The following is a 26,318-nucleotide window of genomic DNA, read 5'->3' as shown; positions in this document are numbered from 1 at the left end:
AGACCAAGAGATGAATACACTAAGCAGATTCAGAAGGATGTAGGCTGCAGTAGGTACTGGGAGATGAAGAAGCTTGCAAAGGATAGAGTAGCATCGAGAGCTGCATCAAACCAGTCTCAGGACTGAAGACCACAACAACAACAACAACAACAACATTTTACATCTGTTTTTAAGAGCCTTCCATTTCAGTTCATTCAGCATCTCTGTGACACTCTACCATGGATTAAACAAACCTGTGACCATTTGTGCTGCCCTTCTCTATACACATTCAACATCCCTTGTTAGTCATATCTGATATGGGTCCCACACACATGAGCAACATTCTATAACTGGTCACACGAGTGATTTTTAAGCAAAGAAACCAAAGTCTACTACCTGCTTTACCCATGGCTGAACCTATGTGATCATTCCATTTTATATCCCTACATAGTGTTACACCCAGGTATTTGTACAAGTTTGCTGATTCCAACAGTGGCTCTTTGATATTATACTCATAAGATCCTACAGTTTTTTTGTTTTTTTGTTTTGTGAAGCCCAAAATTTTACATTTCTGAACATTTAATGTATGTTGCCAGTATCTGCACCACTTTGAAATCTTATCAAGATTTGACTGAATATTTATGCTACATCTTTCAGATGGAACTTAATTATAAATAACTGTGTCATCTGCAAAAAAGCCTGAGGTTACTATTAATATTGTCTGCAATGTTAGTAATATATAGCATGAACAGCGATGGCCCCAACACACTTCCATGAGGCCTACCCGAAGTTACTTCTGCATCTGATGATGACTCTACATCCAAGATAACATGTTGTGTCCTCCCTGTCAAAAAGTTCTCAATCCACTCACAAATTTTACTTGATACCCCATATGATCTATTTTTCTACTTTTGACAATAATTGTAGGTGTGGTACTGAGTCAAATGATGTTTGAAAATCAAGAAATAAGGCATCTACCTGACTGTCTTGATCCAAAGTTTTCAGTATGACATGTGAGAAAATTGCAGGTTGGGTTTCACATCAGCGATGTTTTTGAAATCCTTGCTGGTTGGCATTGAGGTGGTTATTCTGTTCAAGATACCTCATGTTTGGGCTAAAAAAAAAAAATGGCTCTGAGCACTATGGGACTTAACTTCTGAGGTCATCAGTCCCCTAGAACTTAGAACTACTTAAACCTAACTAACCTAAGGACATCACATACATCCATGCCCGAGGCAGGATTCGAACCTGCAACCGTAGCTGTCGCGTGGTTCCAGACTGTAGCACCTAGAATCGCTTGGCCACTACGGCTGGCTGTTTGGGCTCAGAATAGGTTCTAAGATTCTACAACAAATTGATGTCAAGGATATTGGATGGTAGTTTTGTGGATCACTTCTACTACCCTTTCTGTAGGCAGGTGTTGCCTCTGCATTTTTCCAAGAGCTGGGCAGGTTTTTTGTTCAAGGGATCTATGATACATTGCAATGAGAAGGGGACCTAACTCGGCTGCAAATCCAGTATAGAATCTGACAGGGATTCCATTGGTCCCTGGAGCTTTGTGCAATTTTAATGATTTCACTTGTTTCTCAACACCACTGGCAGTGATACTTATTTCATTCATTTTTCCATTGGAGGAATCATGCATTGCTCTCTTGTCAGCCAGATGAATTTCACTCAGTATGTGTTTATCTATAGCTCTGTGCTTTGTTTGACACCTATCATGCAGTAATCTTGGTTTCTTTAGAAGCATCTTTACAGTGATTGTCAAACATGGAGGTTCCCTCCCATTACAAACTGTTCTACTGACTACATAGCTGTCTAATGCATAGTTAACTATTGTTTTAAGCCTGAACCAAAGTTCCTCTGTATGGTCCTACCCTGTGCTTAAACTTTCAAGTTCCTCATTGAGATATGACCCTACTGAATTTTTAACTAGTTTACTGAACATATAGATCTTTCTGCTTGTTTTAGTTGTACTTTGTAATCATTGTTGCCCCAGCTGCATCATGGGTACTAACATCATTTTTAATGTGGACATCCTGAAAGAGGTTGGGTCTATTTGTTTCCATTAGATCCAATATATTTCCATCATGAGTGGGGTTCCTATCTCTTCTAGGTAATCTTCAGAGAAGGCAATTAGTAAAATTTCACAGAATGTCGTATCACACTCTCCACTAACAAAACTGTAATATTCCTAATTAATTGTTTGATGATCAAACTCTCCACTGATGATACAGTATGATTGGGGAACTTAAATACAAGTGAACTGATATTTTCTCTAAAGTTGTGGGTTACATCAGGAGATGAGTCTGATGGGCAGAACAAGGATCCAGTTATCATTTTATGCTTGACCTGATACTGAGTCTTGCCCAAACAATCTCACATGCAGCTTCAATTTCTACCTCGGGGGATATGAGGTTATTGTCTACGGCAGCAAATACACCACCTACATTTCCCATTTGCCCATCCTTTTGATATACACTTAAATTTTCCCCAAAAATCTCACTGCCATCAATTTCAGGTTTCAACCAGCTTTCTGTACCTAGTATTACATGAGCTTCACTGCTTTTCATGAGCACATCAAACTCTGGTGCTTTATTGTGAATGCTTCAGCAGTTTACTGTTAGGTTTTTTTATATTCTCACCCATGAGAGGCATTTCTTTTGAACTTACACTGATACTTCTGCATTTGCTAGCCTACCGTTATGTGGGTTGGGTGGAGAGTTGCCTAAGCTAAATAACCCGTGTGTGCACTCCACACGCAGTCAGCTACCTGATTAGCACCTGATTAGCACCTGACCTATTTAGGTGGACCCTACAGTTCTCAACCCTATGGTGCAAGTCCAGAAATTTGCAGCCTAGCTTGTCACAGATGTTTTGCAGTCTCTGGTCCGGTGCTTCCACTCAACTCAGAAGCAAAGGGGACAATGCTGCAAATTGTGAGCGCCATTGAAACTCCATGAGCAAGTCTTGCCTTCTCAATCTTCTCTGTCAGTCTCTTGATGTCTCAGAGCACATCATATCAACTGATCCCTTCTTCTAGTCAGGATGTGCCACAAATTCCTTTCATCCCCAATTCTATTCAATGCTTCCTCACTAGTTATACAATCTACCCATCTAATCTTCAGCATTCTTCTGTAGCACCAGATTAAAAAAGCTTCCATTCTCTTCTTCTCTAAACTGTTTATTGTCCATGTTTCACTTCCATGCATGACTACACTTCATACACTTCCAGAAAAGAATTGCCTAACATTTAAATCTATATTCAGTGTTTACAAATTTCTCTACTTCAGAAATGCTTTTTTGCCATTGCCACTTTACATTTTATATCCTCTATATTTTGGCCATCATCAGTCACTTTGGTGCACAGCTAACAAAACTCATCTAGAACTTTTAAAGTGTCTTGTTTTCTAATCTAATTCACTCAGCCTCACCAGATTTAATTCAACTACATTCCATTATCCTTGTTTCACTTAAGTTGATGTTCATCTTATATCCTCCTTTCAAGATACTTCTAAAGAAACCAAGATTACTGCATGATAGGTGTCAAGCAAAGCACAGAGCTGTAGATAAACACATACTGAGTGAAATGCATTTGTCTGGCAAGAGAGCAATGCATGATTCCTCAATGCAACGGCACTTCCAAGTCCTTTGCTGCCTCTAAGAGAAGTGCAATGTCATCAGCAAACCTTCTCCATGAATTTTAATTTCTACTCCAAATTTCTCTTTGGTTTCCTTTGCTGCAATGTACAGATTGAATGACACTGGGTGTAGGCTGCAACATTGTATCATTCCCTTTTCAACCATTGCTTTATTTTCATGTCTCTCGACTCTTATAATTGCTAAGTGGTTTCTGTACAAGCTGTAAAGAGCCTTTCAGTCCCTTAATTTTACTCCTAATACCTTCAGAATTTCAAAGAGTGTATTCCAGTCAACACTGTCAAAAGCTTTCTCTGTGTCTACAAAAGCTATAAACTTATGTTCGCTTTTCCTTAACCTATCTTCTAAGATAAGTTGTAGGGTCATAATTGCCTCATGTGCTCCTACATTTCTCCAGAATCCAGACTCATTTTCCCCAAGGTCACCAGTTTTTCCATTATTCCTTAAAGAATTTGAGTTCTTATTTTGCAACCATAGCTTTTTAACTATTTATGTGTGGTCAGTGGTTTTATATGGTGTGGAAAGTTGGACTTTGAAAGTGAACACCATGAACAAGTCGGAAGCATTCAAGATGTGATTATATTGAAGAATTCTTAAAATTCCATGTACAGCAAGGAAAACAAATGAAGAGATCTTGAGAATAGTAAAAGGAGACTGCTAACTGCTAACCACAATGAAACACAAGAAACAAGCTTACTTAAGGCACATGATATGAAATGAAAGGTATCATTATTCTTAAACTGATAGTTGAGGGGAAGATTGAAGACAAAAGAGGAATTTTTAAACTGATGGTTGTAATGTTCACCCTGTCAGCACCCGCTTTCTTTGGAATTTGAATTATTGTATTCTTCTTGAAATCTGAGGGTATTTCACCTGTCTCATACATACTGCACACCCAATGGAACAGTTTTGTAATGGCTTGCTTTCCCAAGGCTGTCAGTAGATTGGGCAGAATGTCATCTACTTCCAAGGCCATTTTTTGACTATAAGTCTTTCAGTGCTCTGTCAGATTCTTCTTGCAATATCATATCTGCCACCTCGTCTTGTTCTACATCCTCTTCCACTTCTGTAATATTGCCCTCAAGTACATCTCCCTTGTATAGAGCCACTATATACTCGTTCCAACTTCCAACTTTCCCTTCTTCATTTATGACTGGTTTTCCATCTGAGTTCTTGATATTCGCACAGGTGGCTCTCTTTTCTCCCAGTGCCTCTTTAATTTTCCTGTAGTTGCTATCCATCTTGCCCCTAGTGAAATCTGCTTCTAAATCCTATATTTTTCCTCTAGCCATTCCTGCTTAGCAATTTTCCACTTCCTGTCCATCTCATTTTTTAAATGTTTGTATGCCCTTTCCCCTGCTTCATTTACTGCATTTTTATATTTTCTCCTTTCATCAATTAAATTCTGTATCTCCTGTATTATCCAAGGATTTCTATTAGGTCTTGTCTCTTTGCCTACATGATCCTCTTCTGCCTTCATCATTTAACCTCTAAAAGCTACCCATTCCTCTTCTTCTGTATTCCTTCCCCTTATTCTGGTTAGCTGTTGCATAATTCTCCCTCTGGAACTCCCAACAGCTTCTGGTTCTTTTAACTTATCCAGGACCCATCTCCTTCATTTACTCTCTTTTTGCAATTTCTTTAGTTTTAATCTACAGTACATAACCAATAAATTGTGGCCAGAGTCCATATGTGCCCCTGGAAATGTCTTACAGTTTCAAAACTGGTTCTGAAATCTCTCCATTACCATTATATCATACCACAAACAAAAGCAGCTCATATATCTTGCACATTCTTTCTGTTACTTGTTAAATTTTGGGGGGGGGGGGGGGGGGGGGGGGAAGGGAACCAAACAGCAAGGTCATTGGTCCCATAGGATTAGGAAGAATGGGGAAGGAAGTTGGCCATGCCCTGTTAAAGGAACCATCCCAGCATTTGCCTGAAGAAATTTAGGAAAATCACAGAATATCTAAATCAGGCTGGCCGGATGTAGGTTTGAAACATCGTCCTCCTGGATGCAAGTCCACTGTGCTAACCACTGGGCCACCTCGCTCAGTACTTGTTAAATGTTTCAGTAATCAATAATAATTACATCACACACTGCTGTTGGCTCACCAGGATGTGATGTCCTATGATGTGATATAGCGTGCCAGAAACAAAGTTGCTCCAGGTCTCCTGGCTTTAGTGTTGCTCCCGCTAGCTTTTCTGACACTATACTGTGACAGTGTCATCTGTGTTAGGCAGTTTCAGCCCTGTCAGACGATGGGGGAGCAGGTGTCAGCTTGTCACCATGGCTATTCCAGCTTCTTCACCCTGACTGTGCGGATTCACTCAGTGGGGAGTAGGAGCAAGTTCAGCATTGCCGATATTGCCAACAGACTCATCTGTTGGTCTCATACAGTGTACACCAATGCTTCAGGCACAAGTGTTGTGGGAAAAGTGTCTGCAGAATCCAAGGTCATCAGTGGCATACATTGCCAGGATTCCGGCCACTGTTGTAGCAGGACATTGTCTAAGGAGCAGAGCATTCTCACTAGGCAGACAGCTTGATGACAGCTAATGTTGAATCAGTGTTGGTGCCCCAGTCATACTTCATGAGTATCCAGTGAATAGCAGTGATTTGCAGTGAAGTTGAAGTCATCCAGCAAGCAAACTCCGTTCCCCAGTGGTTGTCTGGCTGAGTCTCTAAGCAGGTTATCTGCCAGTAGAGTCCCAATTTGGCCCTTGGGCCCATTGGTGCTCCATGAAGGACCATGTGACAAGCAATCCTATAGAACTATTGCTAACTGATGTTGATGGCTGTGCCATTGAATGGTGATTGAGTGATGATGATTCTCAGGAACATGCACACGCAGTAACTCAGTCTACAGCAGTCACTGAGTTGGTATCCTGGCCTGGGAGAGGGCTATTAATACAGACCATACAGACCTATTAATACAGACCATGATCCAGCATGTTGTGCAGACACCCCAGGTGTCATATTGTCTCCCTGTTGTAGTGATGAAGGCTTCCCATGTTTTGATAATACCACTGATTCCAAAAAGTTTGTCATACCTGTGTACTGGAGTCAGAAAGGTTGGCATAACAGTGAAACATCTACTTCTGCTTTCTGCTATGGTTATGCTGTCATTAAATTGTGACCAGCAGGAGCTGGCTATCTGTCACTACACTTGGTATTCTTACCTTCAGTTTATTACATCTAATAACAGGTATACATTTCTATTCATTTATTGCTAAGTGATTTTCCTCCCTCAGCTTGATAAACCCTTTTCTGTAAGTGGATGGAAAAGTTTGACGAATTGTAGGTGCAATAAACATGCCTGCTTCATGCGCCATTAGCCATGTTAGCCATTGCCTCACTCCTACTCCATATGCACCACCACTCACTCCCTCTTCTCCCATGCCCATGGAATTCTCTCTACGCTATTTTGTTGGCTCCAATCACATACCTAAACTCTGCATTTTTTATTCTTGAACATCATATTGCATATATATAATCACTCCTTTTATGATCTGAAGTGACCCCTGGTTCTGAAAGCTACCATTTCTTTTTACATCTTTTGTTCATTCATATGTTCATTACCATGTACATAGTATATGTTCTCCTGCATCCCCATGACTGTTATTAAGTTGGTTGTAACTTGAATTTTTAGTTACATGTTTGGTTTATCTGCTCTATACATTCAATTTTAGCTCTCTCCAAACCAAAATTTCATACCAACCATATTTTATAATTGTGTTCTAGGTGCAGCACACTGTTCTACTAAAACTCACCAGAAAGACTTCACAGATGTTATGATAAAGAATCTGTGTGGAAAACCAAAGGATGTAATTATTGATATTTTATCAGAAGATAAATCATACACTGTAAGTAAACAGTACACTACACTCCATGTAAAAATTAACTGACACAGATATTTCAAGTATTTATATATGTAAGTTGAATTACATTTATGAGAACAGATATAAAATGAAATATGCTTAAATCTTTATCAATTTTTTTGACATTTTTCTAAATATTTTCAGTATTTACCTTCAAAAGTATCTGTGAAAAGATGTGCTGGACATTGTCTGTCGGGCACGATATGTATTCCAAGAAAGAAAAAAATGACACCAATTGCAGTAAGTAAATTATGGGTTATATTTTGTACATCATAAGCAACCCCAAAATTTACAGCATTATTTCTCACTATATACTTTTTTTATGCTACTACAAAGCTCCTGAAATGTCAGTGTTAAAATGTTATGCTCTATATTTCACAAGCCTGGCCTCGCTTTTCAAAATTGTAGATGCAAATTTATCTCACTTCTGGAATCTTGAGTCTTACCTTCAGTTTATGGCATCAGATAACAGGTATCGACCATAAATAACACAACACTGTACCAATCGCATAATGATGAAGAATATTAAAACATGTGGAACAAGTGAAGAACAATACAGCAGCAGTTCTGCATAGCATGAATCTGACGAGTCCTTGGCATTTCTGCAGGTATGTGGCAACAGATGCTTATCCACAGGTGATACGATTCCTGTAAATTATGGGCTGGTGGTTTGTGAATGCAGAACTGGAACTTGATAGCATTCCACATGTGTTCCACCACGTTCAGATCAGGCAAATTTGATGGTGCAGACTTCAACATGAGTCATTATCATGCTTCTCAATGTCTTTAACATGATTCTGACCTTGTGATACAGACAGTTTATTCTGCTTGAACATGTCATTACTGTCAAGGAAGACACAAGCTTGAAAGGATGAAAGTGGAGTGTGAGAATATTCATATACATAGTCCACTGCTGTCAGTGTGTTTTGATTACTATCACAGGTCTCCTGGAAGCCCAGGAAAATATCCATTGCAGCATAAAATTGCCCCATTGGCCTTCATCTATGGCATGGTACATGTCCCGAGCAGGCATCTGCCCGAATTATGGCATATCCAGGCACAACCATCAGACCAGAGTAATAAGAAATATGACTCATCTGATCAGGCAAAATGTTTGCATTAATACACAATCCAATAGTGGTGATCCTGTGACTACCGCAGATGTGGCTAAGGATATCATTGGATCAATGTGGGAACACACAGTCACTGTACTTCGTCATCAGATCTACCACATACTGCTGCCTATCTTGCTTTACAGAGTGGACAAGCCTCTGACCTCCACGTTCTGTGATGAAGTTTTCACACATTATCACCAACTTGGGCTATCGCTGTCCTCCAGCCATTTTCATAGCTGCTATGACCATAGCACAGAAACAGCTGATTATCTATCCCATTTCTGAGATGTTCATTCCCAGGTGCTGGACCTTGACAGTCTGCTCTTTATCAAAGTCATTTACGTCAGTGCATTTCCCTGATTGAGGACCATATCATTACTAGCATGATTCCCCTTTCATCTCCACTCCCTTGATCCTTACTGTGTCACATGCCTGCAACATGACCGTGTGGGAGTTAGTCTCGCAGGGGACAGTAGTCATAATGTTTTGGTACACCTGTGTATGTCAACACAGAGATCTAGCTAACGGGAACTGCTCCTCGAAAATAAAAGCTGTTTACATGCTGTGAGAGAATGTTCCTCACAGACTGTGTTGTTGTCACCCTTTAAACACTATGGCATGCTTTGCATGAGGCTTTTTATAGAGCATGTGAATTGCAGGATATTTGCATGACTAATTACCAGAATCACCCAAAATTCCCAAAACTATATTCTAACTCCTACATATAAGATTTAGAGTTACAGAATAAAAGTGTTATAACTGAAAAAAGCAAAAACATTAAAAAACAACACAGGTAGGTTTAAAGAATACATCTTGTAAGATTACCTCTTACTTTTCACAGTTTTATTTACTTGAAACTTTTTGTATGATTATAGTTTAATTTTGCTAATAATGGAAATACTTATGAAATAAAATTATTCACTAATAGACCTTTTCAAAACAATTTGTGTGAGTTTATTCATGCTAATGGAAAAACAGGCATCACATTTTAAAGAAATATATTTGTAAATACTCTACAGCAAAGGAAGTCATGGAGAAAGAGTGTCCATTCCAAGAGATGTCATAGCCATCAAATTTAAACCCAAAATGAAGTCTTCCCCATCTACCTGCCTTAGGACCAGGTAGCATCCTACAAATGTCTTCTTCCTCAAAACCTGACACATCAGGAACATTAGGCTATACAAAAAAATCTTCATCTGATTCCATCTTGGAATGCAGTTTCTCAGAAACAAAATTTTACATCACTGATAAGTTGTCCAACATAAAATTCTACACTATTAGCCAGCACCGATCAACTGATCTGCCAGTGTCAAAGAATATGGACGGCACTGCTCAAAGTCACCCCTTGAAAGACAAGCCTTCATATTTTATTTTTTTACATCACCAAAGTATAAATACAACATGTTATGCTGTCTGTAAATATCCATTCAAGCACTAACTTTGCCTATAAAAACTCGTTTCAAATTCTAAAACCAAAAATGCTTCTAATAACAAGGAAAGGTGTTTGTGGTTACATTTCCAGAAAATTACTTTATTTTCTGAAGTTGATATACAACATTATTTTGTATTGACTGTCACATCATCTGAAAGTATCAAATATTCATGATTTTTAATGACTGTAGCCTTAGTTCCATATTTAAACAACAGAGTGTGCATTTACTTTAAAAAGATGCTAAACTGCTGTTCCAGTCAATTGCTGTTCGGTCACCTCTCTTTACTGTCATAGAAATAGTTGCAGTAATAAACAATATACTATAGAATATAAGTTTGGAATGTAGGAGACGAGGTACTGGCAGAAGTAGAGCTGTGAGGATGGGGTGTGAGTTGTGCTTGGGTAGCTCAGTTGGTAGAGCACAAGGATCCGAGTTCAAGTCTCGGTCTGGCACACAGTTTTAATCTGCCAGGAAGTTAAATATATTATAAGTCATAAGACAGCACATTACCACACATCACGGGAAGTTAATACAGCATAGTACTGAGCAGCACGGAAAAGTGTGTGTACACTATTCAAATTAATGTATCACAAGAATTTTTACAAAATTTAATGAAAATCTTTTATTAAAAAATGTTTATGTACATGACTATAAACACTGCATAAACATATGAGCATTGCCTTTCAATGAAAAAAAATGATGCTGGCTGCAAGTCTAGGTCGCAACTAGATACAACATGAAGCCTGATATCTGGTTTATAATCAGAAAGTATATAGTTATCCCTATGTGATATTACCAATAAAAAGTGTTATGTAATTTATATTTTTCAACATCTTATAATATGCAATAGGTCTCATCTCTTATTTTATTTCATATGTTCAGACACACTATTAGTGTATGTGGTTGACATTTTATCAGATATTTTATTTATTGTTTAGTGTATTGTACCAATGAATTTGCTGCAATATTATAAAAACTGGAATGTGTCTTTCATGAAGGAATGCTGTAATCCTACAATAATAGGTAAATAATCATTGTGGTTTTTTGTAATGAGGTCGACCAAATTTTTTTCCCTTGCAAGATTTGTGGTTATATCCAGGCAGCTCTGTCCCACAGTTATTTTATATTTTTTATGAATTAAATCGTCTTGCATTTTTTTATGCATTCTTATATTACTATGATACAGGCACATTTGTAACTGCATGTCTTTGTAAATTTTCTATACTAAGTATGTAGCGCCACCTAGTGGCAGCCTCTTGCATCTAGAAGTTCGTTTGTGTGTTGTCGGCCTGACTCTAGCTGCAGCAGGAACACATCTTCTAACACTGTACTATGTGAAGGGTATTTTGTTACCTGCTTATTTTACAGTTTTGATGTGTCTATTACGTTATGGAATGCAATGTGGTGTAACATAATAATGCCTTTAGTATGAAGGTCAGTGTGCACTATATCGAACCTAAGTCGTATGAAGTCTACCAGAAGCGATAGGGCTTTGCTCTATAGGACTGCGGCAAGTGACACATGGATGTTGTCTCTATGTGTTGTCCGAATGCCAAGGAACACCCACGTCAGTGCTTCATAGCAGGACCCACCATGGCACATTAGGGCCGTGTTCACAGTCCTGTGCCACTTCTTGTCCAAGCTGTTGCTCTGGAGATAGTAAGAGGTGGCGCACGTGTGACTGATGTCACACAGGCAGTATAGGTCTGTGAAGAGGGATGATTCAAACTGTGGGCCTGGTCTGTGGTGATCCATTCCGAGATTACAAAATGCATGATCCATGACTCTATAAATGTGTGCTCTGTTGTTTCTACTGTATATCATGAATGGGTACTGCCTTGACCGCATCTCAGTGATCTATCAATGGCTGAAAGCTGGTAACAGATGCCTTCAGATTGAGGAAGATATCCTGCAATGTCGACACGTACATGTTTGAAAAATGCTTTGGGTATCAGAAAGTGTCTTGGCTGTAGCTGGGCATATCAGCAGGTTTTGCTTCATTGACAAGGTAGGCAGCACTGTGCCCAGTGCCTGCAGTCTTGCTTAACCCCATGTCACTCTAACCCATCATGATGGTGGTATTATGATGTTCTGATTTCTGGATGGCTCAAGTTTTGTAGTCTGTTGAACATTCCCTGACAGATACTGAGTGGCACTATGGGGGCATACTCTGTTTTGGGACATGTCACACAGCCGTGTTAGCTCTGTACTGGGTAAGATTCGGCATTTTATTCAAAGATTGGCTGTCATATCTGTTAAGAGTTCACTATGCAAGGGTTGTTGGCTTGCTCTGTGGCCATAAGTTCACAGTTATACTGTAACAAAATTGCACTGATCTGCAAAAGGGAATCAGCCCCTTCAATGTGGCGGATGTCAGTAGTGTACTGCAAAACAAGGTCTAGGTGGTGGAAAAGGCAGGGGCTGATGTCTTGAGGCTGATTTTAAATTGGGTCACAAATGGCTTATGGTCAGTGTAAACTGTTATGTTGTGCCCTTCTATGTCCTCTCAAAAATGTTTAATGGCAGTGTAGATCACAAGCAGCTCTTGATTGAACACAGACCATTTAGACAGGGGAAATGTAAGATTCTTGTAGATGAATCTAGTGGCTGCAGTACATCATTGACAATTTGCCAGTGTCTGTTGTAAGGGTGAGTCACATATTTGAGGTGGAATGGCCTAGTGTGATAGCACTGACTAGTGATTATTTGGAGGTCAGGAATGTTTCTTTCATGCTTGCTAGCCATGTGACCTTCCTCTTGCTGTGTTTGTCCTTTTTGGCTTGTGTGTCTGTCAGCAATGCATGTGAAGCAGCCATTTGTGGTAAGATGTGGTAGTAAAAGCTTAGTTTACCAAGGAAATGACATAAGTCATGGTATGTTTCCAGTAGACGAAGATTCTGGACTGTACCTATATGTTCTGCCATGGAGCAGATGCCACCCCTATTCAAGATGCGGCCCAGAAACGTGACCTTAGATTGTTCAAGTTGGGATTTAGCCTCATTAATGATAGTCTCTCCTTTACAGAAGGTGTCTAAGACCTGCTCTAAATGAGCTGAGTGGTCTTCGAGGGTACTGGAGTAGATCAAAATGTCTAAATACATGTAGCAGTGGGGGAGGTAGAGAGGTGTCCATCAATGAATCACTGCTATGTGTGGGCCACATTATTCAAGCTGTATGGCATATATAGGTACTTGAAAAGCTCAAACAGGGTAACATTGATGGTTTTCACAATGTTGTCTGGGTGTGTTGGAATCTGCAGGTTTCAGCTCTCTGAGACTGCAGATGTGTGTGCAAGTTGCATTTGCATGAGTGTGTGTTTGTGCGTGTGTGTGTATGTGTGTCTACTGCTGACAAAGGCCTTAATGGCCAAAAAGCTATAATTGTGTGAACCTTTTTGTTGTGCCTATCACGACTCTGCGTCTCTGCTATATGGTGAGTACCAACTTTCCCTCTCTGGTATTGAAATTTGAGAACTGTTAGTTGTGAATGAGGATATTGTGGTCAAGGTTTGTGAAAATCACAGTTAAAGTTTACAATTGATGTTATAATACTACACAATATATCACATCCCAGAAAAGCATAGGTAATGTTTACAACTGACAATTAAATATGACACAGTATATAATGACACCCACATGAGTTTTGATAAAGTCAAGATGAAAAAACATGCATAAATTGTACGTAAAGTTTTTGAACATAAGTTTTCAAAATGAATTTGTGTGATGCATATGATTTAGCTCAAAGACAAAGAAAACACCAGGAGTCATCTTATATACATAACTATAAGTACATAAATGGTTGACTTGCACAGATTTTGCAACTTAGCTGACTTGTTGTCCCTTTTTACACTGGCGTGCCAAAGACGAACAGTGCAGCTTCAGTATATATCACAAGAAGGACATGAAGTGTAGGGCACTGCAAATGCACATCCTTTTGGGGTGGGAAATATGTTTGTGTGAATGCTTCACAAACTATGTATTCAAACAATGGAAAATCCAGAATGGAATGTAACAATATTCTGAGAAGGAAAGTTGCTACTCACCATATAGCAAAGATGCTGAGTCGCAGATGGGCACAACAAAAAGATTTTCACACTTGAAAGCTTTTGGCCAATGGGCTTTGTCAACATTAGACACACATACACACACACACACACACACACACACACACACACACACACACACACACACACACACACTCACGCAAAGGCAACTCACACACATGACTCGGTTTCAGGCAACTGAAACCACACTGCGAGCAGTAGCACCAGTGCATGATGGGAGAGGCGATGGGTTGGGGGAAAGGAGGAGGCCGGGGCAGGGATAGTATGGTGGGGATGGTGGACAGTGAATTGGGGGAGGGGGGGGGGGGGGAAGTAGGGAAGGGCGGCAGCTGTGGTTGCATTGCTGGTTGTCCATACCAAACCTACTAACGACCAACAATACCTCCACTTTGACAGCAGCCAGCCATTCCATACCAAGAAGTCACTTCTGTACGACCTAGCCACCCATGGTTGTTGCATCTGCAGTGATGAGCAGCCCCTCTTGAAATATACCGAGAGTCTCACTGAAGCCTTCACTGACTGTAATGAAAATGAGCGTTTGGCGTCATTAGCTGGGAGGCCCCTTGTGGGGCAGGTCTGGCGCCCTGGTGCAGGTCTCATTACATTCAACGCCACATTGGGTGACCTGCTTGCCAGGGATGAAATGATGATGAAGACAACACAACACCCAGTTCCTGAGCAGAGAAAATCTCCGACCCAGCCAGGAATCGAACCCGAGCCCATAGGACGGCTATCAGTCACGCTGACCACTCATCTATCGGGGCAGACATGGACTGTAACTATCCTCCCAACCTTGTTTAAATCTCCTGTGCCTTATCTTTCCAGTCTCCCACCACCTCCCAAAGTCCCACCATCTGGCCACAGAGGAGCACTCCCCTCGTAACTCAGGACCACCCAGGACTGGAGCAACTGAATTACATTCTCTGGCAGGGTTCTGATTACCTCTCAGCATGCCCTGAAATGAGAAATATCCTGCCCACTATCCTTCCCACCCCTTCCACACTAGTATTCCCCTGTCCACCAAACCTACACAATATACATGTCCATCCTTACACAACCCCTGCTCCCAATCACTTACCTCATGGCTCATACCCCTGTAATAGACCTAGACCTAGACCTGTCCCATACATCCTCCCACTTCCACCTATTCCAGTCTGGCCACTAACATCATCTATCCCATCAAAAGCCGGTGGTCTACAAGCTAAGCTGCAACCACTGTGCTGCATTCTATGTAGGCATGACAACCAACTAGCTGTCTGTCTGCAGGAATGGCTCTGACAAACTGTAGCCAAGAAAAAAGTGGACCACTCTGTTGCTGAACACACTGCCAAACATGATATCCTTCATTCCAATGACTGCCTGTGCCATTTGGATCCGTCCCACTAGCACCAGCCTTTCTGAACCGCGCAGGTTGGAACTTTCCCAGCAATACATCTTACATTCCCGTAACCCTCCTGGCCTCAACCTCCATTAGTCACTGTCCTCACCTATCCAGTCCCTTCCCTGTTCCCAATCCAGCACTAAACAGCCGTCATTCCACCACCACACCCAGTCTTTTTATTTCTCTCCTTTTCCACTTCTTCCCCTCCCCCCCACCCCCTCTCCTCTGCCCTCAGTCTAACTGCAGCACTTTGCTGTCCGCCACCCCCACCATACTATCCCTCCCCCTCCCCCCCCTCCAGCCTCCTCCTTACCCCCACACAGTTGCCACTCCCATCATAGTGTTGCTGCAGCTCGCAGTGTGGTTTTAGTTGCCTGAGACTGCAGTCGTGTGTGTGTGAGTTGTGTTTCATGAGAGAGAGAGAGAGAGAGAGAGAGAGAGAGAGAGAGAGAGAGAGAGAGTGTGTGTGTGTGTGTGTGTGTGTGTGTGTGTGTGTGTGTGTGTGTGTGTGTGTGTGTGTGTGTGTGTGTGTGCATGTGCGCGGGCGCGCGCATGCATATGTCTTGTCTATCGCTGACGAAGGCGTTAATGGCCAAAAACTATAATCGTGAGAGTCTATTTGTTGTACCCAAACACGTCTCTTCAGAGTAGCCTGCTCTGTGGAACTGGTTCCTGGTGTCACCAAGGGTATACAATGATTTATTTTAGGTTATTTTACTTTTATGATTGTATTCATTCTTTGACAACTTACAAAATGTAACATCTTGTTACGAGATTAAAAAAGAAAGGTCTGGTAATGGCCTTATAGGAGACCAAAACTCATCAGCAAGTTGTAAATGTATCTAGACTGTTTTATTGGAATAATTTTTATATAATTTTATCAACCACTGTGTTTTCCCAAGGACAGTGTTCTAAAAATGTTCTGAAGAGAAAACTGTTTGGCAAAGGTTGTTGGCCAGTAGACTGGTGGTGATTGGGACCAGGAGGATTATGGGAGTTATCCTTGCAACACATCCTTCACTCCTGTAATTCTCCTGGTCTCTATCTCTGCTAACATAACTGTCCCCATACCACCTGCCCAACAGTTTCCCCTACCTCTATCGTACCACCTCCTCCCAGTCCATGCTAACTTCATTGTGCACCCCACCTGACAGACTCCAACCTCATGTCTCACATACCTAGCCCTGGCACCTGCCACCGGCCCTTCCTTCATTCCAGTTCTGCACATCTGCTGCCTCCCTCTAAGCCTCTACCTATCATCCTTGATCCATCCTCCTGCTTCTCACCTCTTTCTCCCACAACTCACCCCAACTGATATAGTCTCGTCAGGCCACCTGCAAAACTGCAATCCCAGCGTTATGTGTCCAGCCAGCACAGTGTTGGTGATAACTGTTTATTGTATCTGAGCAATCATAACTGCAATGGGCCCTTCTTGGTGCAATCAAAGTTCTACCATTTTCCGAGAACTTTGAACTTTATGTAAATCCCCTTTTATTTAGTGAATAGTTCCAGGTATAGAAATGAGGGTTTTAGCAAATGATAGTATGCTAAGGGGCATGTACTTTGTTATGTAATAAAGTGTTTTAACTCCTGTAGTGATCAACATATTGAAGCAAGTATGATTTTTTAAATAAAATGGTATATTCTCTTTAACAGCATTCTTAAATGCTTAAAAATATTAACAAAGCGATACAATGCTTGTTAGTGTTGAGGTTGAAACTCTTAACAAAAGTATCTGAGAAATGTACTAAAACTGGAAAGGAATGTGGCCAGAGTCAGCTCCTGCAGTTTAAAGACTGCCAAAAGAGCTCTCGTGTGAGGCACTGTAGTTAAATGCAGCAAGACAAATCTAGGCTACTAAGATGAAACCTCATTTCTTGTGTGACACGGTTACAGGGTCATCTATGATTTTTGTGTATGGAACTACAGCAAATCATAGCTTCTTATGCCTCAGCTGGGACTTGAGAAAAGTATTTCAATTGTGCTTGTGTCTCCAGGTTTTTGTGGAGACAACTAGTGTTTCATCAGGCAGTTTTCCATTTAAACCCTCCCTGTTTCTGCTTACTTGTCAAAGCTAAAACAGAAATATCATTCATTCATGCTTCCTCATGATAAACAGCCCTAATCCAGGGAAAAAATAAACTGCTGTGATAACTTATTTAGATTCAGGAAAAAAATACTGGACCTGTCTTTTCCTGGAAACACCTGAATACTTCCTGAAGTAAACCACCCGCTGTTGGACAAATGGGTGTATAAATACTACTTGAAATTGTAACTAGATTGGATACAATTTAAATAAACAGTTTACTCAGAATGACTGATGACATGTCATCCACAAAATAAATACTTTTCTTAATGAAAGGCAGTTTTATACTTTTCTTAAATATGTTCTCAAACTGTTTATTATCAACTGCAATGCACATTTACAATCACTGTTTGAGAGATAGATGAACATATGAAAGTAAATGAGTGACATGGCATTTCATGCTGTGGTGATTTGATGGCATATATCATATGGCATAGTTGCTCTCCATAAAAAGAAATTAAGAGGTGTCAAGTCAACAGACCTGGTCAGCCATTCCATCCTATCCAATGGTCAGGAATCTTTACATTTCGTATTTGCATTGCAACTTGGGAAGAGTGAGCTGAGCAGCCATCATGTTGGAACCATATACACCACTGCTTATCCAGTGGTTATCTTGTAGAAGAACAGATGGAATGTCTGTAAGAAAGTGTTTATACATATTTCCAGTTAACATTCCTGAGATGAAGAAAGGCCTGAAAATGGAATTTCCTATGAGGCCCAACCATAGGTTTACACTTCATGGTCATTTTGTTGTTGTACATTACCATGGTTTGTAAAAGTTGTTTCATCGGTAAAGAGCACACGTTGTAAAAACATAGTATCATTTTGCAACTGGTGCAGAGCAAACCAGCAAAATTCTATGCAACTTTTGAAATTACATCCTGAGGAGTGCCTGATGTGGTGACTGATGATACAGATGGAATTGATGTTGATGCAAGATGTGAATGATACTCCTGTGGTTGATTCCACATTCCCTGGAAATACATCTTGTGCCACCATTTCCTGTATAAAACCTGCATGTCTAACTTTTTCTCATTGGTGTAGATGGCTGCATGCAAGGAATGTTGAAACAGAAATGACCTGCTGAATAGATGACAGTTTCTGCTAGTTCTGCAGTGCAGACAAGTAAATAGTCAAAAGGCTGGGTACTACAATGTGGATTGGCATGAGCATATTTACAACACAGTTCCAGCTGACTTACCTTTAAATTTTAGAATTTTTCTTGGATTCTTTTGTGAAGAGTTTCAGCCTCTACATTAACAAGGATTATCACTGTACTTGTCTTTTCAAGAGCTTTCAATGTCATTAAGTATAGTATATCATTCTATTTAAAATAACACACTTGCTTCAATACCTCAATTGACACAGAAGTTAAGGCTTCTTATCACATTCCAAGGTAAATGCCCCTTTGCATACTATCATTTGCCGAAAACCTTGTTTCGATACCTCGAACCATTCATGAAATGAAAGGGGTGTTACATTTTACATGATTCATCCTGTATATGGAGCCTACATAACCTTGGTCATGTGAAAAAATGTAGTGTTTTGTATTTTAAAGAGGGACAGAGAGGATAGGAGAATGAAAGTCTTTTGGAATTTTTATTTATTAATTTAAAATATATTAGACATATAAAAAAGAAAAGAAACAATACACACACACACACACACACACACACACACACACACACACACACACACACACACAGAGAGAGAGAGAGAGAGAGAGAGAGAGAGAGAGAGAGAGAGAGAGAGAGAGAGAGAGAGAGAGAGCCATGGTTCCATCATATTTGATAAATTAAAATTGTTTTCATAATATTTTATTGTGGAACTTCCAGGTAATAAGACATAATGAACGAAACACTGGTTATGTAACTTGTGGGTACATGCAAATAGAAGAACATGTCTCCTGCAAATGTGATTGTCCAGTAATGCCAGGTGACTACAATGACTTACAGGTGAGGGAAATTATGAAAATTTCATTAAATTTTACTAGTCATTTTACTGTTCACGTTTTCTTGGACCAGTACGATATGTAGAAGAATGCTCTGTTGTACTATGCTGAAAACTCTTTTTCTGATAGATGCAAACAAAAAAAGGGAATAGCATAGCAAAATTTATTAATGATTTATTGTATTAGCTTCCTGACTCATCTCATTACGTTGTGTACATGTTTAATCAAGATTAGCATATCAGTTTTAAACATAGATACAGACAATCTGTCCTTTCAAGGCTTTTATTGTTTTGATGTTGAAAACACTAATGAAAAATGACGTATAAGTACCTTGTGTAATCTATATTCTATGCAGGAAGTCAAAGATATGAATATTAATAATGAAAATTAGTACACACAATTGATGTAATAACTTCAGAATGGCTCATTATAAAGTAAGAACTTAAGAAAATCCAAGTTTCCTGAGTTCACAGAGGACAAGATTGAAATAAAAATAATGAATTAAAGTGTATGTGAGAAGATTAAACTATATAATGGAATTTTAATGAAACTTATACAGAAAAAGTATTATATTTACCATCATGCAGCAGCAGTAAGCAGAACTGAGAATAATAAGAAACACAAGCTTTCTGAATCAAAGATGCCTACATGTTACAAAAGAGAAAAATTTGAAGAGAATGAGAGTAATGGGAGATGAGGATTTGTCTATGACACACAGTCTAAAAGGAAAAAAAAAAACAGGACAGGATGAGTGGAAAATGAAATTAGCAACAAATGAGATTAAAAACCTTAAAAAGTTTGAAGCAGAGAAAAGACAAGGGCAGTGAACAACAGAAGCACAAATTATATGGAAATGTGGAGCAACAGAAAGAATAAAAGTAAAGTGAAATGGTAGAGAAACAGCAGCTAAGGAAAGAAATTATGTAAAATTAAAAGAAAAATCATTATTTGAAAATTGTGATAATTATGATATGAGGAGAAGAGGGTGAATAAGTAATCAGTGACAATTGTGGCAGCTCCAGGGATCATCTCAAATGTAATGCCCTTTGATGGAGCAGATTCAACTAGCGATGGGACTGCTGTAGGCAGCTGTAAAGAGTACACACAGAACGATCTTGTGATTTCCATTGTGATGGAAGACAGAAGAGTAACTCCATTATGGTCAATACTATTAAAAATCAAATGAATTTACCTTTTCTCTTTCAATATTACCCTGATCTGATAAGCATCAAGCAGTGTCTCCATTGCCTTATCAACTGTTCTCTGCACAGCTAATGCTCTCAACCTCCTGGCAATATACTGCACCCTTCTTCTGTGTATTCCTGTGTGATATGGGTCTTATCATTGTGACCACTCTGTTAAAGCTGCTTTACCATTAATGGAGGGAAAATTAATGTTTTTATATTCCCCTCTTTTTCTTTTCCTTTTTCCACTCAGTTGTATGTATTGATGTCAACATTATGTGTTATTAAATTCAGAGCCAAATGACTTTGAGCCATTTGGCTCTGAAATCAGTAACGTATCAATTTGGCATCAACAAATGCAAATGACTGGAAAAAGGAAAAGGTAAATTGGGGGCCAGGACACCTGTGAAAGCACCGATGTTGTATATCAGCTCTGCTGCAACCATTGCACAGCTTTTTATATTGGTGTGACTACAAACCAGGTCTCCAATATTCAGGTAGTGAAGGGGGACGAAAATTTAATAGTCATGGGTGACTGGAATTCGAGAGTAGGAAAAGGGAGAGAAGGAAACATAGTAGGTGAATATGGATTGGGGGAAGAAATGAAAGAGGAAGCCGCCTGGTAGAATTTTGCACAGAGCATAACTTAATCATAGCCAACACTTGGTTCAAGAATCATAAAAGAAGGTTGTATACATGGAAGAATCCTGGAGATACTAGAAGGTATCAGATAGATTATATAATGGTAAGACAGAGATTTAGGAACCAGGTTTTAAATTGTAAGACATTTCCAGGGGCAGATGTGGACTCTGGCCACAATCCATTGGTTATGAACTGTAGAGTAAAACTGAAGAAACTGCAAAAAGGTGGGAATTTAAGGAGATGGGACCTGGATAAACTGACTAAACCAGAGGTTGTACAGAGTTTCAGGGAGAGCATAAGAGAACAATTGACAGGAATGGGGGAAAGAAATACAGTAGAAGAAGAATGGGTAGCTTTGAGGGATGAAGTAGTGTAGGCAGCAGAGGATCAAGTAGGTAAAAAGACGAGGGCTAGTAGAAACCCTTGGGTAACAGAAGAAATATTGAATGTAATTGATGAAAGGAGAAAATATAAAAACGCAATAAGTGAAGCAGGCAAAAAGGAATACAAACGTCCCAAAAATGAGATCGACAGGAAGTACAAAATGGCTAAGCAGGTATGGCTAGAGGACAAATGTAAGGATGTAGAGGCTTATCTCACTAGGGGTAAGATAGATACTGCCTACAGGAAAATTAAAGAGACCTTTGGAGAAAAGAGAGCCACTTGTATGAATATCAAGAGCTCGGATGGAAACCCAGTTCTAAGCAGAGAGGGAAAAGCAGAAAGGTGGAAGGAGTATATAGAGGGTCTATACAAGGGCGATGTACTTGAGGACAATATTATGGAAATGGAAGAGGATGTAGATGAAGATGAAATGGGAGATACGATACTGCGTGAAGAGTTTGACAGAGCACTGAAAGACATGAGTCGAAACAAGGCCCCGGGAGTAGACAACATTCCATTAGAACTACTGACGGCCTTGGGAGAGCCAGTCCTGACAAAGCTCTACCATCTAGTGAGCAAGATGTATGAGACAGGCGAAATACCCACAGACTTCAAGAAGAATATAATAATTCCAATACCAAAGAAAGCAAGTGTTCACAGATGTGAAAATTACCGAACTATCAGTTTAATAAGTCACAGCTGCAAAATACTAACGTGAATTCTTTACAGACGAAAGGAAAAACTGGTAGAAGCCAACCTCGGTGAAGATCAGCTTGGATTCCGTATAAATATTGGAACACATGAGGCAATACTGACCCTACGACTTATCTTAGAAAATAGATTAAGGAAAGCAAACCTACATTTCTAGCATTTGTAAACTTAGAGAAAGCTTTTGACAATGTTGACTGGAATACTCTGTTTCAAATTCTAAAGGTGGCAGGGGTAAAATACCGGGAGCGAAAGGCTATTTACAATTTGTACAGAAATCGGATGGCAGTTATAAGAGTGGAGGGGCATGAAAAGGGAAGCAGTGGTTGGGAAGGGAGTGAGACAGGGTTGTAGCCTGTCCCCGATGTTATTTAATCAGTATATTCAGTAAGCAGTAAAGGACACAAAAGAAAAAATCCAGTGTAGGTATTAAAGTCCATGGAAAAGAAATAAAAACGTTGAGGTTCGCCGATGAGCTTGTAATTCTGTCAGAGACAGCAAAGGACTTGGAAGAGCAATTGAACGGAATGGACAGTGTCTTGAAAGGAGAATATAAGATGAACATCAACAAAAGCAAAATGAAGATAATGGAATGTAGTCAAATTAAGTCAGGTGATGCAGAGGGAATTAGATTAGGAAATGAGACACTTAAAGTAGTAAAGGAGTTCTGCTATGTGGGGAGTAAAATAACTGATGATGGTCGAAGTAGAGAGGATATAAAATGTAGATTGGCAATGGCAAGGTAAGCGTTTCTGAAGAAGAGAGATTTGTTAACATCGACTATAGATTTAAGTGTCAGGAAGTCGTTTCTGAAAGTATTTGTATGGAGTGTAGCCATGTATGGAAGTGAAACATGGATGATAAATAGTTTGGACAAGAAGAGAATAGAAGCTTTTGAAATGTGGTGCTACAGAAGAACGCTGAAGATTAGATGGGTAGATCAAATAACTAATGAGGAGGTATTGAATCGAATTGGGGAGGAGTTTGTGGCACAACTTGATAAGAAGAAGGGACCGGTTGGCAGGACATGTTCTGAGGCATCAAGGGATCACAAATTTAGCGTTGGAGGGAAGTGTGGAGGGTAAAAATCATAGAGGAAGACCAAGAGATGAATACACTAAGCAGATTCAGAAGGATGTAGGTTGCAGTAAGTACTGGGAGACGAAGAAGCTTGCACAGGATACAGTAGCAAGGAGAGCTGCATCAAACCAGTCTCAGGACTGAAGACAACAACAACAACAACAACAACAAACCAGGTATCAAGTTGGAACATCCACCACCAAACTGTGGCCAAGAGCAAAATAGACCAATCTGTGGCTCAACATGGATTTAAACATAACATTTTTTATTTCAAAGGCTGCTTCACAACCTGGGCCATCTGTATCCTCCCATCCACCACCAGCTTTTCTGAAAAGCACAAATCAGAATTACCTGTACAACACATGCTCCACTCCTGAAATTATCCTGGCCTCAACCTACAGTGTTCTACTATCCCAACTCCCTCCACTGAATGGTTTCTGTCCCTCTGTCCCACCACATCCTCCCTTTTCACATCCTTACACCCTCACTGTTTGCCACCCTCGGTAAATGCACTCACCTGTCCTTACTCCTTCCCTGATTCTCTCCTTTTCTGCTCCCTGTTGTTTCTGTCAAACACCCCACCTCCCGGTGCTGCACCTATCATTTTTGTCAGGCTGCCATCTAGTCCCTGCATGCCCTGCCAAATAGTGCTCTTTTCTGCCCCCACCCCTTCCCTGCTACCCCTACCCCTCCCCCTTCTCTGCCCCACTCCAGCTGCACCTGCAATTCTTGTCAGGCTGCCATCTAGTCCCTGCATGCCCTGCCAGACAGTGCTCTTTTTGTCCCCACCTCTTCCCTGCTACCCCTACCCCTTCCCCTTCCTTGCCCCATTCCAGGTTGTTATTCATGCGATAGTTACAAAGGGTGTTCAAAAAGTTTTTCACAATCATCTCTAATTTTTTTTAATTTTTTTCAGGAGGAGAATTTTTTGTGAACATACTTGGAACATTTAGCTATACATTTAGCCTAGTCAATGTAGCCTCCATCAGCTGTGACACATCTGGCCCAAAGTTCTTTCCATGATGTAAATGTACTTTGGTAAAATTCTAGGGATTGACTTTTACACCATTGTTTGACACAGGAAATAACGTCTTATTCACTGTCAAATGTTTTAACGTGCAAGTGTGCCTTCAGATGACCAAAGAGGTAAAAATCAGTTGGAGTCAAGTCTGGACTGAAGGGAGGATGAGGAACAATTTTCCAACCCATTTTCCTGATTTTCTCCTGTGCCATAAGGACTGTATGGGGTTTGGCATTGTCATGGTGTAGCCTGTTCAGCTGACACTGAAGCTGTGGCCTATGGGTCTTCATGGCACATTGCAGCTTGTCCAATGACAAACAGTAACGGTCCCAATTAATTGTGGAACCAGGTTCCAAAATGCCAATGAAAATGACACGACACTGATACCAGAAGAAGGAGGCCCTCACCTTTCGGCCTGCTGTTTGTGAAAGTCTTGGTTTCTTCTTCTGAGGGGAACTCCATGGATTGGGGTTTGCTCTCAGGTTTGGACAAAAACAACTGTATTTCATCCTGGGTAATGATGCCATCAAAACACCATTTTCACTCTTCAGTAAAGGTCTCTATGAGACCCTCGCACACATTCTTCCTCATCGTTTTCATTTCTCTTTTCAATAATCTAAGCACCCAATGTGCACAGATTTTTCTGTACCCTAGTGACTGTACCAGCGATATCACATTACCCAATGACAAATGTGTCATTTCAACAAGCTGTCGTGTCATCACACATCTGTCATGCTGTCAATGGTCTACCCCATCATGGATTGTCCAGTACAGAGAAATCACCTTCTTTAAAACTCTTCAACCACCACTGGATACTGCTGTGATCCACTGTGTCCTCCCCGTAAATAGGGAGCAACGTCCTGTGAATCGATGTGGCAGAGTCATCGCTGGTCTTGAAGAGGAACTCCATCACCGACTGTTGTCGCAACCTGACGTCTACTTCACAGTCCATTATGGCTCACCTGTAAATAAAAGAAAATACTTTTATATAACAACTTATAGCTAAATGTTCCAAGTATGTTCACAAAAAATTTCATTCTCCTCCTGCAAAAAAAAACAAAAAATTATAGACTACTGTGAAAAACTTTTTGAATACCCTTTGTATATTCTGGGTGGAGCTGTTGGTAGTAAGCGGTTTTGTGTGCATGAGGTGTGCTTGTTTGTGTGAATGTGTGTATGTTTTGTGTGTGTGCTCTCTTTGCTGAAGAGGTCTTTGGCCAAAAGCCATAATGTGTAACAGTGTTTTCATTGTGCATGTTTTCAATTCAATATGTCATCTTTACAGTGAGTAGAAATTTTTCCTTTTCCTAATATTGGAATAGAACAATATTTATTTTTCCTTTATTCATGTGCAGAACTACTTTTACAGCATACACACAAGGATATAAGCCATATATTGGAAAGTAGGTTGAGGAGGAGTGTAGGAAATAATGAAATTACCAGGAAATCAGAAATCTTATTTTGTATGATTTATGCAAACAGCTGGTAGAATGGACTTAATCTAATGAAATGGCCAAAAGAAATCATAGCTTCGATGGAGAGTTTTGCTTGATGCGTTTCAGACCAGGGTAGTTTTGAAGAGAAGACATACAGTCACTTGACTTTGCAGAAGGACTGGCTATAATAGAGTTACAGAGGTAGCATGATAATCTTCTCGGGAGTGAAACTGGTGTAATAATTGTGGGAAGTGAAGGACTGATAAACTGATTATACATTCCTGCAGTGAATAAATGTTTCAACAGACATGTT

General features: G+C 40.1%; 1 protein-coding gene across 1 annotated transcript in view; it reads left to right on the top strand.

The window, feature by feature from the left end:
* LOC126457205 (uncharacterized) overlaps positions 1-26,318 on the top strand; it is a 76,367-nt gene that overhangs the window by 35,107 nt on the left and 14,942 nt on the right. The window contains exons 3-5 of the mRNA XM_050093308.1: positions 7,385-7,506; positions 7,666-7,761; positions 19,435-19,554. Of these exons, the coding sequence (XP_049949265.1) occupies positions 7,385-7,506; positions 7,666-7,761; positions 19,435-19,554 (338 nt within the window). The remainder of the gene's footprint in view (positions 1-7,384; positions 7,507-7,665; positions 7,762-19,434; positions 19,555-26,318) is intronic.

This window comes from Schistocerca serialis, chromosome 1 (assembly GCF_023864345.2).
Source record: "Schistocerca serialis cubense isolate TAMUIC-IGC-003099 chromosome 1, iqSchSeri2.2, whole genome shotgun sequence".
Taxonomy (NCBI): domain Eukaryota; kingdom Metazoa; phylum Arthropoda; class Insecta; order Orthoptera; family Acrididae; genus Schistocerca; species Schistocerca serialis.
Note: the sequence above shows the minus strand (reverse complement) of the source record. Positions and strands in the feature narration are given on the sequence as shown.